At 40.8% G+C, this 14,216-nt stretch overlaps 1 protein-coding gene across 2 annotated transcripts in view; it reads right to left on the bottom strand.

Annotated features, from left to right (window-relative positions):
- The window catches only part of MAST4 (microtubule associated serine/threonine kinase family member 4), a 370,078-nt gene that overhangs the window by 263,045 nt on the left and 92,817 nt on the right, over positions 1-14,216 (bottom strand). For both annotated transcript variants that reach the window (XM_075269800.1, XM_075269803.1), the window contains exons 2-3: positions 5,156-5,309; positions 3,346-3,470 (exon numbers count right to left, since the gene is read on the bottom strand). In XM_075269800.1, coding sequence (XP_075125901.1) covers positions 3,346-3,470; positions 5,156-5,309 — 279 coding nt within the window. The remainder of the gene's footprint in view (positions 1-3,345; positions 3,471-5,155; positions 5,310-14,216) is intronic.

Here is a 14,216-nt window from a genome sequence, read left to right as displayed (position 1 = left end):
GGACCCTCATACTTCAGGCCTGGTTCACATCTGCATTTGGTATTCCGGTCAGGAGTCTGCTTGAGAACCCCCACATACACCAAACGGAATACCGAATGCATTAAAAAGCGGTGAGCACATGGACCCCATATAATATAATGGGGTCCGTGTGTATTCCGCACGAATCATTTGGAGAGGAAAGTAGTTCTTTAAGTACTTTTCTCTCTGCATGACTCATGCAGACACAGCGCGGAAAACACATTGTGGTCTATGGGGTCCGTGTGCTTTCATTGCTTCCCACTTTTTAATGCGTTCGGTATACCATTCGGGGTTCCACCAAGTGGACTTCCCAAACGGAATACCGAACGCAGATGTGAACCAGGCCTCACACAGATCTACTGACACATTCAAGCAAAGCCTTGCTACAACAAGAAATTCCATATATAGCTAGACATATCATTTCTACAGTATGATACAGACATTTTTCATCACAGTGGTCTGGCCATTACTCCAGAGGTTCTAGCAACATAATTTGACCAAAATGTGATCTAACTGACCACAGAAACTCAGATGAATTAAACTGGTTTTCATCCACAGAGGGATATATCTAACAGTATCTAAATGTGAAACAGCACAAATGTAAGCAAGACTAGTATAGAAAATAAATATCTAATTCATGACTGTACCCTGTAGGGCTATGTGTCGACACTTTCCAAAGATGCCTTTCTTATTCTGCATTGCAGCAACATTTTCATGAAAACCAGTGTTTTATTCTTATACAAATTAGCTGAAGAGAGCTTTAGTGGAGTTTCTTCTCCTGTAGGGGCGTCATTGTCTGCTGTAGACAATTGTCCCCAACTGCAAAGTCCCCCATTGCTTGAGTGACATCCTTTACTTTGTCTGCAGTCAGAGTAGGTTATCTAAAGCGGAGAGCCCCTTAAGCCCTTTCCAGGTAATTTACATAAATAGAAAATGCTGTTTTTCATGAATATGGCGCCACTAGGCAGAATAAGAAAGTCATTTCTGGAAAGGGTAGAAGCCGCCAAACAAGGTACTGTCAATAAGTTTGATATAGATTTTCCTGCTGACAGACTCCCTTTAAACTGTGTCACATTTATCAAAGAGTCTAACGATGAATCTGGAAAATCTTTACACTATCTAGTTCAACTTTATACCACCTATTTGTTGGCTTTTTATTTTCTGACAGCAAAGTGTTTATAAAGGGGTATTCCCATGACGCTTGTTCACTAACCTGCAGGCTGTTGTGCGGGGTTTCACTTGCACGGGATTGGTTGTAACTGAATTACCAGTGTGAAGCTGATGTAGCAGAGCTGGATTTGAGTCAGTTTGCATTACATACGGATGTAATGGACTCCCTATCTCAGCCCTTATCAGCCAAATTCAATTAAACCGACTGATAAGAGCTCAGAAATCCTGGAGCTCTCACCTCCCCTATCTGAGAAGCTCCGCTACTTATCAGACGCAAACAGCTCAGAGCTGCTCCCAGCCCCTCCCTCCCCCCTGAGAGCAGGCAGCTACATCACTTGACAAATGAGCAGATAATACCAAGGGCCATATAAATGAGGTGTAAACAATGAAGTGAATAAATTAAGATAGCGGCCAAACAAAGCAGTTTGATAAAGCAATGCATTTAGGAAAAGTCTTAAATCCACATAAACTAGCAGTATAGATAGGATCCTTGTGATGGGACAACTCCTTTAATTGCTATTTATACTAAGGTAAGTTACCCCCTCTTAACTGATAAGCCCAACTCCAATTGAATGAGTTATAAAATGTAATAAACCTGGTGCCAGGTATATACACCTTTTTTTTTCTAACCAGTTTAACTGATTGCAGATTTTTTTCTCTAATATTAGATTTAAATCTGTTATAGGTGTGGCAGTCATTTTGCCTAAGCTGTTCTTCCACTCTGTTAAAAGCATTTAGAGTTATGCTTTACAACAGTCACATGGATCTAAGGAACGGTCGACTGGAGATGTTCATTGATTTCTATAGGAGAGTGTTCTAGGTATGCTCTGTGATTGTCTTTGTGCAGGAAAGGGATGGAGGCGATCTGTAACTATCAACTATTGGCAATGGTGGATCCTGTGTTGTCTGCTCTAGGAGTGTTAACATTTATTGTAATCCTGTTGGTGATTCTAACAGGGGACAACTGAAAAGTCATCTCTACAAAACATGAAGTGATGGCCTATCATGAGGCATAGTGGCCAACGTCAACAATGCAAGATTCAACATATTTTTTTAAATAGATGAAAAAGCCCAAAAATATAAAAAAAACATTAGCAAAATTTCTTTACAACAAATATGTGAATCATCAAAACCTAATTTAAAGAATAGGCCATTAGTTCTTGGATTTGACAATGAGACGTTGTACAGTTAGGCCACTTTTCACAACCTTAACAGAGCTAAATATCCAGTAGCATTTCCGGCTCTGTGTGACATAAGGTAAGCATTGGTAGTCAGAAAGCTCCACTGATCCTTTGGAGGACCCATCTATCAACACTCCGGGACATGTCGCTCTTCTCACCAACAAACTTTCCTTTATCTTTGACCAACTTGGCCGCAGATCAATTAACTTGAACAACTTTTCATGATGGCGCTCGACTTTCCAAAGTGGTAATGTTGGAAGAATGTACATATACTTGCCACAATTGGTCCAATTGGGCAAAACAATTTGTCACTTTACGCAAGCTCCAGAGATTTAGATTTTTTTTTGTTCTTAAACAGACTCCCTGGTTAATCTGTTCTAATTTCACAGGCACCTTTCCAATAAGATGGCCTATCCTTGGGATATAAAATATCAATTGCAATCTGCAGGGGTCTGAGCCCACACATTTCAGCTGTTCTTGGACATCGTGGCTCATGTTCACATGCTAGGAGCTTCACTTGTTACACAGTGTAGATTTTGCAGCATCGTCCATTGTCTTCAATAGAATAACACTGCAGTAGCTAAACTGGCCAATACACACACAGTAGGGCAAGTGAGCATTACCAGCAGCCGTGCTGATCTGCGAGGTACCAGCAGTGAAACCCTCACAAATCTAAAATTATTGTAAGGACGGGGCATCAGTATTACAAGGATGGTTAACACCTTTCATCTAGATTATATGAAAAAAAAATAATTGCCAAATTGTAATCTTTTGTGCCTCTGCCCTTTAATTCATGTTCCTTTAAGTTAGGTATCATGATAGCTTGCACTCCCCTATACCACCACCATGCAGTGAGCTCCAGAAAGTAACTATTGGCCATTGACAATAATGTTATTATGAAAAGTTTTCCAACTTCAGATACTTATTGCAATGAAATCATAACCATATACCCCATACATATAAGTAAATCACTTACCAGACTGGCAGTCAGAGACGGGGCAGATTGCCCTAGAGCCTGGCTCCGCATTCGCACCAGATTAGAGGTTTCTGTAGATGTCTGCCAAGTCTGTTGTGCAGCACCAGCAGGTAGCAGATATCGTCCTAGAAAATATAAACTATGCTCGTTTAGGGAGTCTGAACTTTACATTTCATGGCTGGCATTATGGGGTCATAATCTGGTGGCGTCAAAATAAAAAATACATAATGCAAAGCAGACAAGAAGAGACACTGCTGTTCTTTATGACAGCCGGCTGCAGATGTGACTGCTATCTATAAATGATGCTACCTGCATAGCAGGACATGAGCTCTCCTACATCACAATGCAATCACGGTTACTATTTCTGTTTTACTGTCCTCTCTAGCAGACTTCATATATTCTGCTATTCATACAGTAGTATGACAGAGACATCTCAGGATATCGGTGTGATGGAGCTGGATACATGAATAATAATTTATTAACCTGCTACAGACATTTTTCATTATAGGGACTGACCAATAATACCGTACATACTTGAGTATAAGCCTAGCTTTTCAGCACAGTTTTTGTGCTGAAAAAGCCCCCCTCGGCTTATACTCGAGTCAAGCAAAAAAAAAAAAAAAAAAAAAATATTTACTTTTATTTATTTATTTATTTATTTATTTTGGGGGGAGGTCTATGACCAGGCACAATAGTAATGTATAGAATCTCCCATAAAATAGTGGGAAAAAAAAAGAAGCTTTAGGAAAATATAATAAATGAAAAATTAAAAAAAGTTGTAAATCCCTCCTTTCCCTAGAATACATATAAAAGTAGAAAATTAATCTGTAACACATACACATTAGGTATCCCTGTGTCTGACAGTGTCCGGTCTACTGAATATAGGGTATCTGCAGTGCTCCTGTTCCATCAGGAAGGGGTTAATAGGAGCACTGCAGATACCCTATATTCAGCCAGGCTGAATTCAAAGTGGGAAAAAAAAAACAAAAAAACTCAGTCCTCAAGCTCAGGAAAGGGGCAGACAGACAAACAAAACACCCCCTCCCCTTCCCCAGCACCTACTGCACCCAAAAACTCCGACCATTTTAATTTTTTACATTTTCCAGTAGCTGCTGCATCCCCCTCGGCTTATACTCGAGTCAATAAATTTCCCATTTTTTTGTGGTAAAATTAGGGGCCTCGGCTTATACTCGAGTATATACGGTAATTGTTTTACAATATGATCAGATGCAAAAAAGACCAAATGTAAGAAAAAAAAAAAAAAAAATCACACCATAAACCCTTTTCTTTTAACATGTTAGGATCCCCTTGGTGAAGGATATGCTATAATTGTATGGGATGAGAATATCTCTATACCATGCACGGCAGAATTCTGTCATCAAAAAGTTGTACAATATGGATTAGCAACTTTTTGGGTTCATGTTGCAAAAGTGGTTGGGTTGAGTAGAGTAACATCTCAGGGGAGAAGCACAATGTTTGCTAGTAGAGATGAGCGAGTAGTATTCACTCGAGTAGGTATTTGATCGAAAACTACGGTATTCAAAATACTCGTACTCAGTCAAATACCACACGGTAAACGTAAAAGGCGTTTACCACGTGGTATTTGACAGAGTACGAGTATTTCGAATACCGTAGTATTCAATAAAATACCTACTCGATCGAACACTATTCGCTCATCTGTATTTGCTAGATTTAATGCATCATACTTTTTAGACAAGACACGAACCAGCATATCATTTAAGTGTCCCCTCCCAAAAAAACACATAAGTATAATACTGGCATATCTGTACGCTGAAGAATTGCCTCTTACCAGTCAGAGCACCTCCCAGACTCCCTCTTCTCAGCAGTCGTCCATCCTCATTCAGTGACTTTTTGTATTTAGCAGACTTGCTTGACCGAAATGACACCTCCGGCGTGCTACATTTGCGCAGTTGCATAGGAGGTGGGGACAATATGTTATCAAGCTGTGGAAAGAATTATGAGAGTCCATTAAAAATAACGTTCCTCTATTCTGTTGTAACTACAGTCTATAACTATTTGATATATACACAGACACTTGAAACAAATGTTTATTGCTGGCAGATAGCCAATTTACTTTCAGGTCATATTCACACGAAGCTCCTGGTGATTCGCAAATAAAATACAAAGGTGACAACAAAAGAGAAGTATCAATCATTTCTTTATAGTTTGTGCATGTGCAAGATTTCCATAAGGCTATAGTCACATCTGCGTTGTAAACTCCACTGCAGATTCCGTCAAGTCACAGATGAAATAGCTCGTCTACTAGAGTGACAGACAACATGGCGGAGTGGTCACCGTCAGTGCAGATAGTTTTGTTCTTCTTTTCAAGTAGTGAAACAGAAAAATACAGATGTGAAGGTCTGCGTTGCGAATTAAAGGGAGTGCTGAAAATTGATACAAGCGATACAAGCAATCATTCAGAAATTACACCCACTATAAGGAAACATGTGGGGAATATGGCCTCATTGCTAGCCTTAGGCCCCAACCACCCACAAGCTTCAACTAGTACAGAGTCAGCAGGATCAGACTACATAGGATCCATCTGTAGTCTATTACCATGGAGAGCCCTAGATCAGCAGAACCAAGCAAGAAATATTTATTCAAATGTCCAAGATGAAAATCTCTTCTATAGCATTTCCACCACATCCAGAAGTACAATGAATGGAGAGGTGACCCTGCATTTGGTGAAGCTCTGATCCCTTCTTCAGGAGCAATAGAAAAGCCATGAACGCTTCCTGTGTTCCCTCTCACAAAAGGTAATACAGCACATTTTAGTCTATGCCTGGATGAAGTGGTCAGCGGCTTCAACACCAGGTGAACTTGCTTCGAGGGGGCCGTGCCGTTTCTTTTTTAATCAGTTTTTGATAACTCTTTCTAATGTTCTATATTTGGTCATAAAGTGAAAGTCACAAGGAACAAAGGAAAGAACAGAACTTTGGGTATAACTCACAGGTCATAAGATAGGCAAATATAACATAGTAGATCCCATCACATTCAAAAACAACCAGTAGAACAGAATGAACCCCCAATCTTCAAAAAAAAGAAAAAGAAAAAAAAAGAAAAAAGAAATCCTAAGCGCTAGTTCTCACGAGATTATTCGTGTCCATATTCCGTCGCGACGGGATGCCGATGTAGTGCACAGCATCCCGTCGCGGCTTTCCACTCCGGATTAGGCCCAAATGAATGGGCCTAGTCCGGAGGGTGCTGTCACGAGACGGACACCGCAGCCGCAGAATCCGCCTAAAGAAAGGACAACTCGTTTCTTTTTTCCGCTAGTGGCAACATCCTGCTAGCGGAAAAAAGAACGCTAGTGGTGTACATAGACCACCATTGTGAGGGGGCGGATTATGACGTGGATTCCGCACCAAAATCCGCCCCCTCTTTCCCCATGTGAACGGGGCCTAATGCACATGCAGTGATGTGTCCCAAAACCCTCGGTCATGTATAACCCTGTCTGGATGCAATGTTACATTTTAGAACCCTTAGACAGAAGATGTGAGAACATCAGTAAGGCCTTGGCGCCCAACCTATGTACTAATAAGGAGTTGGTTATTCCAATAGGCAAGATGCAAACTCTCAATAATATACCCGGAGAAAGGCCCAGAGTATCTAACCATGCTTACCATCCATATTTTTGAGGCAGCGCCAAAAGTTTCCTTGCCTGGTAGAAAATGCAAAAGATTCCCACAGGCTCAAAATGACTCTATGTCTGTCTCCACCCCTAAAAGGGCAAGACAGATGGACTCATGGCATACAGCCATGAACCCAAACTCTCTGAATGTGTGCCAACACCCCAGTCCAAAAAGATCCTCTCTTGGTACACTGCCACAATATATGCATTAACTGTAAGGACCTGTGCTATAAATATAGATCTTGAGAGGTGAAAATGTCAGACATTTATGGCATATACTGTAGATACGTGAAAGTTGGCATATGTCTTTTTTGAAGTTTACAGTGTTCCTCCTGTCATTTTACACAGACGTGAAAAATAAAATATATAGATGGTGAAGGTGAATATAATATGTTTGGCATGTTACGTATAATTAAAAAGTGAATTTTACAGTGAAAATTGTGTATTTACCCCATTTTATAATTTGCGTCCTAGCCATAAAAGTCTAAAAACAAATACAAACCGTCTCATCTCCACCAAAGCAGGTTTTACGGATTTTAACAATTATTTTTATCTGGGGAAAAGTCACATTTGGAGCCACTAAAGCTTTCTTTTTCAGGCATTATAAGCACATTTATCATTAGGCTTTCAGAGCATTGCTCAAGCTGGGTTCAGAGCACACAAGGAAAGGACGTGTGATAAAAGCTTAAATACATCTGCCACAGCGTGTAGGGAACGTACAGAAAACTCCAGGATATTAATAAGATGTCGAGGTTCCTCAGTCAGGAGACTCCTATTAAAACATGTATTTCATAATAACAAGCAAGCAGTGAACTACCTAAAGTCGCCTCCGTCTTCACACAGAATTTTTTTTCTCTGTTTTCAGCTACACAAACCTTTCCTGCTAAAGCAAATGATACTTTCCTCAAATGACCATTTATTACAACAGAGAACAAACAAGAACAGGAGACTTTGTACATGGAATCAAGTTTTTTTTTTTTCCCCTGCTGTCTGAGCCGTCCCCGTACAAAAAAAACCACAGTAATGTTTTATGAGAAAATGTACAGAAAGAATATCTTAAAGGGCCATGCTCGATCCCAAAATCTCACTCATATGATGTTAGTTTCTTCCCTGCTTCCAACCTTGGCATGTAAGAAAAAGCATTGTGAAGCAAGGCAGATCAAAGGACACCTTACTGCTAGGACCCACAGAAATAGGGCAGTAAGGGGTTTGTTTTTCTACAGCGCCATCATAGGAGCGTTTACGCATTAGGGTATATCCAACATGGGAGTAAAAAAAAAAACGCTCATCTTAGTTTGTTTTTTTCATTCATTGTGTGCCTATTCCTCAATATATACAATAGCTAGTATTACCTTATTTAGATTAGTCCTTTCTATCTGAATACTCCAGTTCAGTAAGGCCTCGTTCACATCTGCGTTGGTATTACATCTTCCCCCGAATGTAATACCGAACGCAACTGCAAGCAGAGTATGGTGAAAGCACATGGCCCTCTAGACTATAACGGGGTCCGTGTGCTTGCTGCCAGATCTCCGCAGGGATCATGCGGACAGGAAGGTAGTTCACAATCTACTTTCCTGCCTGCATGATTCGTGTGGTCAGTGCGCGGCAAGTACACAGACCCCATTACAATCTATGTTTTCCATGAGTTTTCACTGCACCCTGCTTGCAGTTGCGTTCAGTATTCTGTTTGGGGGGAGGGGGGTCCCCATGCAGACTCCCCGAACACAGATGTGAACCAAGCATAAGGCCGCGTGACTCTCACCAGATAAACTCTACAAGAGTTGACGTCAGTTCCTCATTTCCTGTATATGATGGACAGAAAGTCAGGAACTGACTCTCCTATGGGGAGAGAGAAACTTCTGTCACTAACTACCGATGAGCAGACAGTTCCTATCACACAGCTACAATGAAGGAGCCCACAGCTCAGCCTCTAGAATAATATATGGATAGCCTCACATTATTTTGGACCAGTGATGGAAATACTTCCATAGGGGCTGCTATGGAGTTCAGTTGGCCTCCCTGCTGCCGTTATCGTCAGGATTACTCCAGCTGGTAATAGTCACCATTTACTTACTGATCCCTGCTCCTGCCCACAGCCGCTATACCGTGTATTACTTGTAAATTTGCCATGGGGCCTGGTCTTTGCTAGTTACGCCTCTGTTTAGAAGAATACAGGATAAATACACTGCCATCCCCTTCCCAGCAGGTAGTGTGAGGAGGTGACAGGCAGAGTGTTGGAGTCCAGATATATCAGCCCCAGGTTTCTGACATATGTGTGGTCCAGGGCAGATCTAGAATAGGCCTCAGCCCAGGTGTAGATCCTTAGCTCATTACTGGGCCAGAAAAGGCTGCAGATCCTACATTACAGGGCAGATCCATGAGGTGGAAGGAGGTGTGTGGTTCTGTCCTGTAACCCTGAGTCCACAGAGACAATATTGCACTTGTTTTGTTTGTGTAGCTGGAAATAAGCCACATGTATAGTTAGGTTATCTGTTCTGTTTAGTTAGTTGCTCAGACAAGCAGGTTTTTTTATTTTCTTTTTGCCTTAAGGTTTATTTTTTTTGCTGCATATTTTGTGTCCCTGTCTTGACTGTTTGGGTCCGCACCACTGCTTCTACCGAGCTAACTACCCCACAGTAGATAAAGTACAGTCTCTAGTTGCCCATAAGATGCTGTACTGATTCGAGTTCAGCCGATCCGAACAGCACGCACGCATTGAAATCAATGCACGCAGCCGGCACGCAGTGGGTTAAGCGGCCGGCTGCTGTCAAACCGGAAGCACCAGGTGCTTCCATTCATTTCAATGCGTGCGTGCTGTTCGGATCGGCTGATCCGAACAGTACTCGCTCAACTCTAGTACTGATGCATCATGGAATGGATAGAGCAAAGAGAAGACGACATATGAAAGGCAAGATGGTATCTGATTAGGAGCTGAAGAGAAACTAGACTTCATAGATATCAGGACAAGGCACAAGAAAGAAGACTGACAGTATGGTGTGTGTGTGTGGAGTGCTTCTTTAAAATCTATTCAGCATGTCAATTTACAGACGCAGCATGTGGACCTGGCCACAGCTATATTCCACAGAAGATTTTCCATGCAAATGTGAGGTTTCATAAGTTACCCACTGAAAATATTGGGCTCCCTTCGAAATGAGAGTTGCTTGCGGTAGCTGCTCTTCATTGGCTAATAAATGGGACCACTGAATATTGGACTTCTGCTTTATAAAAGGAGCGATCTGAAAAGGGGATAAAATCCAGACGAGGTTCAAAAGAAATGCCATAAAAATAAAAAAAAAAAACATTCCTGACCTAGTAACTTCCCTGTCCATCCCAGTGCTGCCCACTCGGGTCCTTTCCACCAGTCTTTGTTACCATTTGTGTTGTGTCATTTCTCAGCTCTAGATTTTGCCTTATCTTGAACAAACCCTTTAAAATTGTTTGGAAGGGTAATTTCTGTCCAAACGAAACTACAGGCAAAAGCTAGCGAATATTACAGTAACTGAACAAACATGCACAAAATCGCATCGGTTATCCGGATTGATTGTCGATTACAATTATTTTTCGATGAATTGCCCAGTCCTATTGCACATAGCTTTGTTTTCTTGGGTCACAACAGTACTTTTTTTTTTCTTTTTTTTTTTTTTACATTTCCCTATAGGGCCAGGGAACAGCCCATTGTTACATATATAGGGATAGCTTAATAAACCAGTATAAACTACCAGTAAATATCATATAATAATCATGATAATGACTTTTTTTGTTTTATTTTTTTTTTCTCAGTACTGGGTTGCAACAAAAGGCCAAGAAAAAAAAAAGAAAGAAAAAAAAAGATGGTCAGAATAAATTCAATAAATGAATGAATGAAAATTGCCTCTCTCACTTCACGCAGACGACAGGCGGTATTTGTAGTACTTTAACTTGTTCTCGTATCAGAAGCTTAAATCCACATGAAAACCAGGGCAAACATCAAGGCTGAAACATCTCAGTTTTTTTTCTAAACCTTTAGGGAATTGCAATTTTTGTGGTTGAATGTTCTCCTCATATGTAAGCTTGTCAGGTATCTCAACCGATTCTGTGATGTGACCTTAGAAAGACGGAAAAAAACAAAGCCAAGAGACAGAGAAGCCGCTCTTTTGTAGAAATGGAGAAGGGATCAGTCAGCCAGAGATTTCATGTGAAAGAAAACTGAGGGAAGCCTTTTCTTCTAACCATTAGGAAAGTGTTTCATGTGTCCGCCGTGTGACTATTCTGGTATGAAGACTGAGCAAAGATCACTGGAAATCGTAACGATGTGATGCTCTTAAATCCCATGAAAATACCAGGCATATGCCTCAATATCATTATTAATAGTGAAGGAGGAGCCACCATTATTTTGCTTCATGTAACAGTTCTACAACTATGTATTCTTGGGGAAGAAGTCCTGAAATAACGTTTACTACAGATCCGTGTTGTTGGTTTAGCTCCCAATATGCTAATTAGGCTATCTACTGTCAGGTGGGCGGTCCTAGGATGGAGTAGCACCACCCAGCAGGCAGTAGGGCTCTCTAGCACACTGGGTACCAAACCTGCCAGAAGGGATTTGCTTGGAAATAGTAAGGGCTAGAGGAAAGAAAAAATCCAAGTGGAAGGAATACGTGAAGTAACACCTATCGTAGAAGGAGTTGGTGGAGATGGTGAAAGGTTGTCTGTAAAGTAAACTACAGGCGCCGCTTACACTTTGAAGATCTGAGTGGTGTGTAGGATTTTAACGAACAGTGGGAAATTAAATTGTTCACAGAATGACCAAGATGAACATTACACGTGTGAAAATTTCGCCCGGCTAGCCGCAACGTGCACTGACATCCCGTCGTGGCATTCCGCTCCGGATTAGTCCCAAATTGAATAGGCCTAATCGGGATGGAGCCTCGCGGCGCGGAATCAGTGGCAAGAAGAGTCATCTCGCTTCTTTTCTCCACTACTAGCAGAGCTGGGAGCCGGTTTTGACAGCGTATTTTGAGGTGGAATCCACTCTTCTTTTTTCCGATAGCAAAAAACTCAGTGTGAATGAGCCCTTAGCCTTCAGTCAGAGATATGCATATATGATAGTATTACTGGCCGCAAAAGTTGCACATTGGAAAATTACCCAGGCGCAGCCAGCACAGAGCCCAAAACTCAACACATAGCCGCTACTTCAAGCCATCACCTGTAACACCAAAGGAATTGTCAGCAATGGTGACCCTCAGATTCTGCAATATGTACAAGACTTTATTGATACAGATTGGGCACAAGGCTTATATATAGTATCTGAAAATCTAGGAATAGGGTTTTTTTTGATAACTAAAGGTTTTGGGAAAATCAGACCTTCCTCAGCTAATAACTGCCACAGTCAATGTAGGAAAAGCAAGTCGGGTAAGAGAGGAGAGACTTCTTGCTCTAAAGAGCTCATTTGGATATTGACAAAAACAACAATTACTCTGTAACGGATGCTTCGTTTCACAAGGGAAAACACTGGGATAAGTTGATATGATGGGTTCTGGTGATAGAGTTATTATAACAGCTCAGACAAGATGTCTGCCCCATAGACATGTCCAGGAAACCGAATAAAGAAATCTATAATCCAAAAACAAAAGCAAATATTTAATAAGAAAAAAATAACAGAAAACCGCCACCATAACTGTAGTGTCTCTGGTTTTCAGAACGTGTTTCTTCTAGGTGTCCCTGTTCCCCATAATCAGTGCAGCTACCTTCTCTGTCTAATAAGACAATCAGCAAATAAAATGACAAGTGACCCAGTGACAAAGGGGCAGCAGAGACGCTGTGTAAATGGCTCCAGCAGTGAGGCTTGCACCATATCCTCAGAACATGCTCCTTCAGACAGTATCAGCGTATAAAGGTTCCTACACAAGACTAACAATAAAGGTATGGTGGCAGCATTACATTTTGAGGACATGGCAGGTTTTTTTTTTTGGTTTTTTTTTTTACTAACTGTCCAAAGACTCAATTTAGCTTTATGCTACCTTACATTTGTCGGCATTGTCCTTTTTATCACAGTCTATTCAGAACTTCGGAACACAACTACTATTCCTTATAGCGGTGCCAGACAAGCAGCTGTTCAGCAAGTCTTTTTTTCCCTTTATATAACAACTTTTTTTTTCCTCTCAACTAAAACATTTCAATGAGAACATGCTGATCTGCAGGATACAATTCTCTTCTACATGGAAGTCTTTCTACTCTGAAGACTTAACATTGTTAAATTATATTTTATTTTAGGGGCCACAGTAAATGCCTGCAGTTTCTCATTACATTTCTGCACCATTCTACCATTTGCTTACAGGTACAATGCAGAGTAACATCTATTACTCATTACTGCAATTAAAATCTGCACAACACTCTTCAAAGAAATGTACCACTATTTTTTATCTAATTTATTAAATTCAGGTGTGATTGAAATATATCATTTTACCTAATCTAGTTTCACCTTATCATTGATTCTTTTGTATTCTATTTCCTGTAAATGATTATGGGGGTGGGTATCCTGACTCTTATCACTTCTATTGGGCTTCCAGAGATTGTGCTCCCAAGAGTCCCATAGAAGTGAATGGAGAACAGATCACTCAAATCTGTGTTTCATTCACCTGGAGGAGGCATAAGGGATATTCGGGTCTCTGTTCTTTTGATTGTTGGATGTTCCACTGGTCGGACTCCCAGTGAACTTACAAAACCCCTTTAAAGCATATCTCCAGTTACAGCTTTAAAGTGTACCTCATTTGCGTAGTTTTCACAAATGACACTAATTTCACACAATTGTTTGTGTTTCCGTTTTTCGGGTCCACTTGGGACCCAAAAAAGGAAACCTCATCCATTTAAAGGGATTCTATCATACGGTAAACTCATTTTTAACTAAGCATATATTTGCATAACCTTTAGAAAGGCTATTCCAGACATACCTTTTGTTTGTTAACCCTTTTGCTGCCAGGCACGTATGCTATACGTGCTCCCAAGGTGGCACTTCAGTAGCGGAGGACGTAGTTACTACGTCCTCCCTACTAATGCCCATATCTCTGGACTGCGTCAACATATCTTGATGCTTTAAAATGCATTTTAAAGAAGAGACTCTCATCTTTAAAATGGGACTTGATGATTTTACTTACAGTCTTGGAACGATTCACTGTTGAAAACACTATTTGGCATTGGGATCCAACTGCAGATCTCAATTCCCGACAGTGTTTCAACAGTTAAT

This window comes from Leptodactylus fuscus, chromosome 1 (genome assembly GCF_031893055.1).
Source record: "Leptodactylus fuscus isolate aLepFus1 chromosome 1, aLepFus1.hap2, whole genome shotgun sequence".
NCBI classification, from domain to species: Eukaryota; Metazoa; Chordata; class Amphibia; order Anura; family Leptodactylidae; genus Leptodactylus; species Leptodactylus fuscus.
This window is presented reverse-complemented; position numbering and strand designations above follow the sequence as displayed.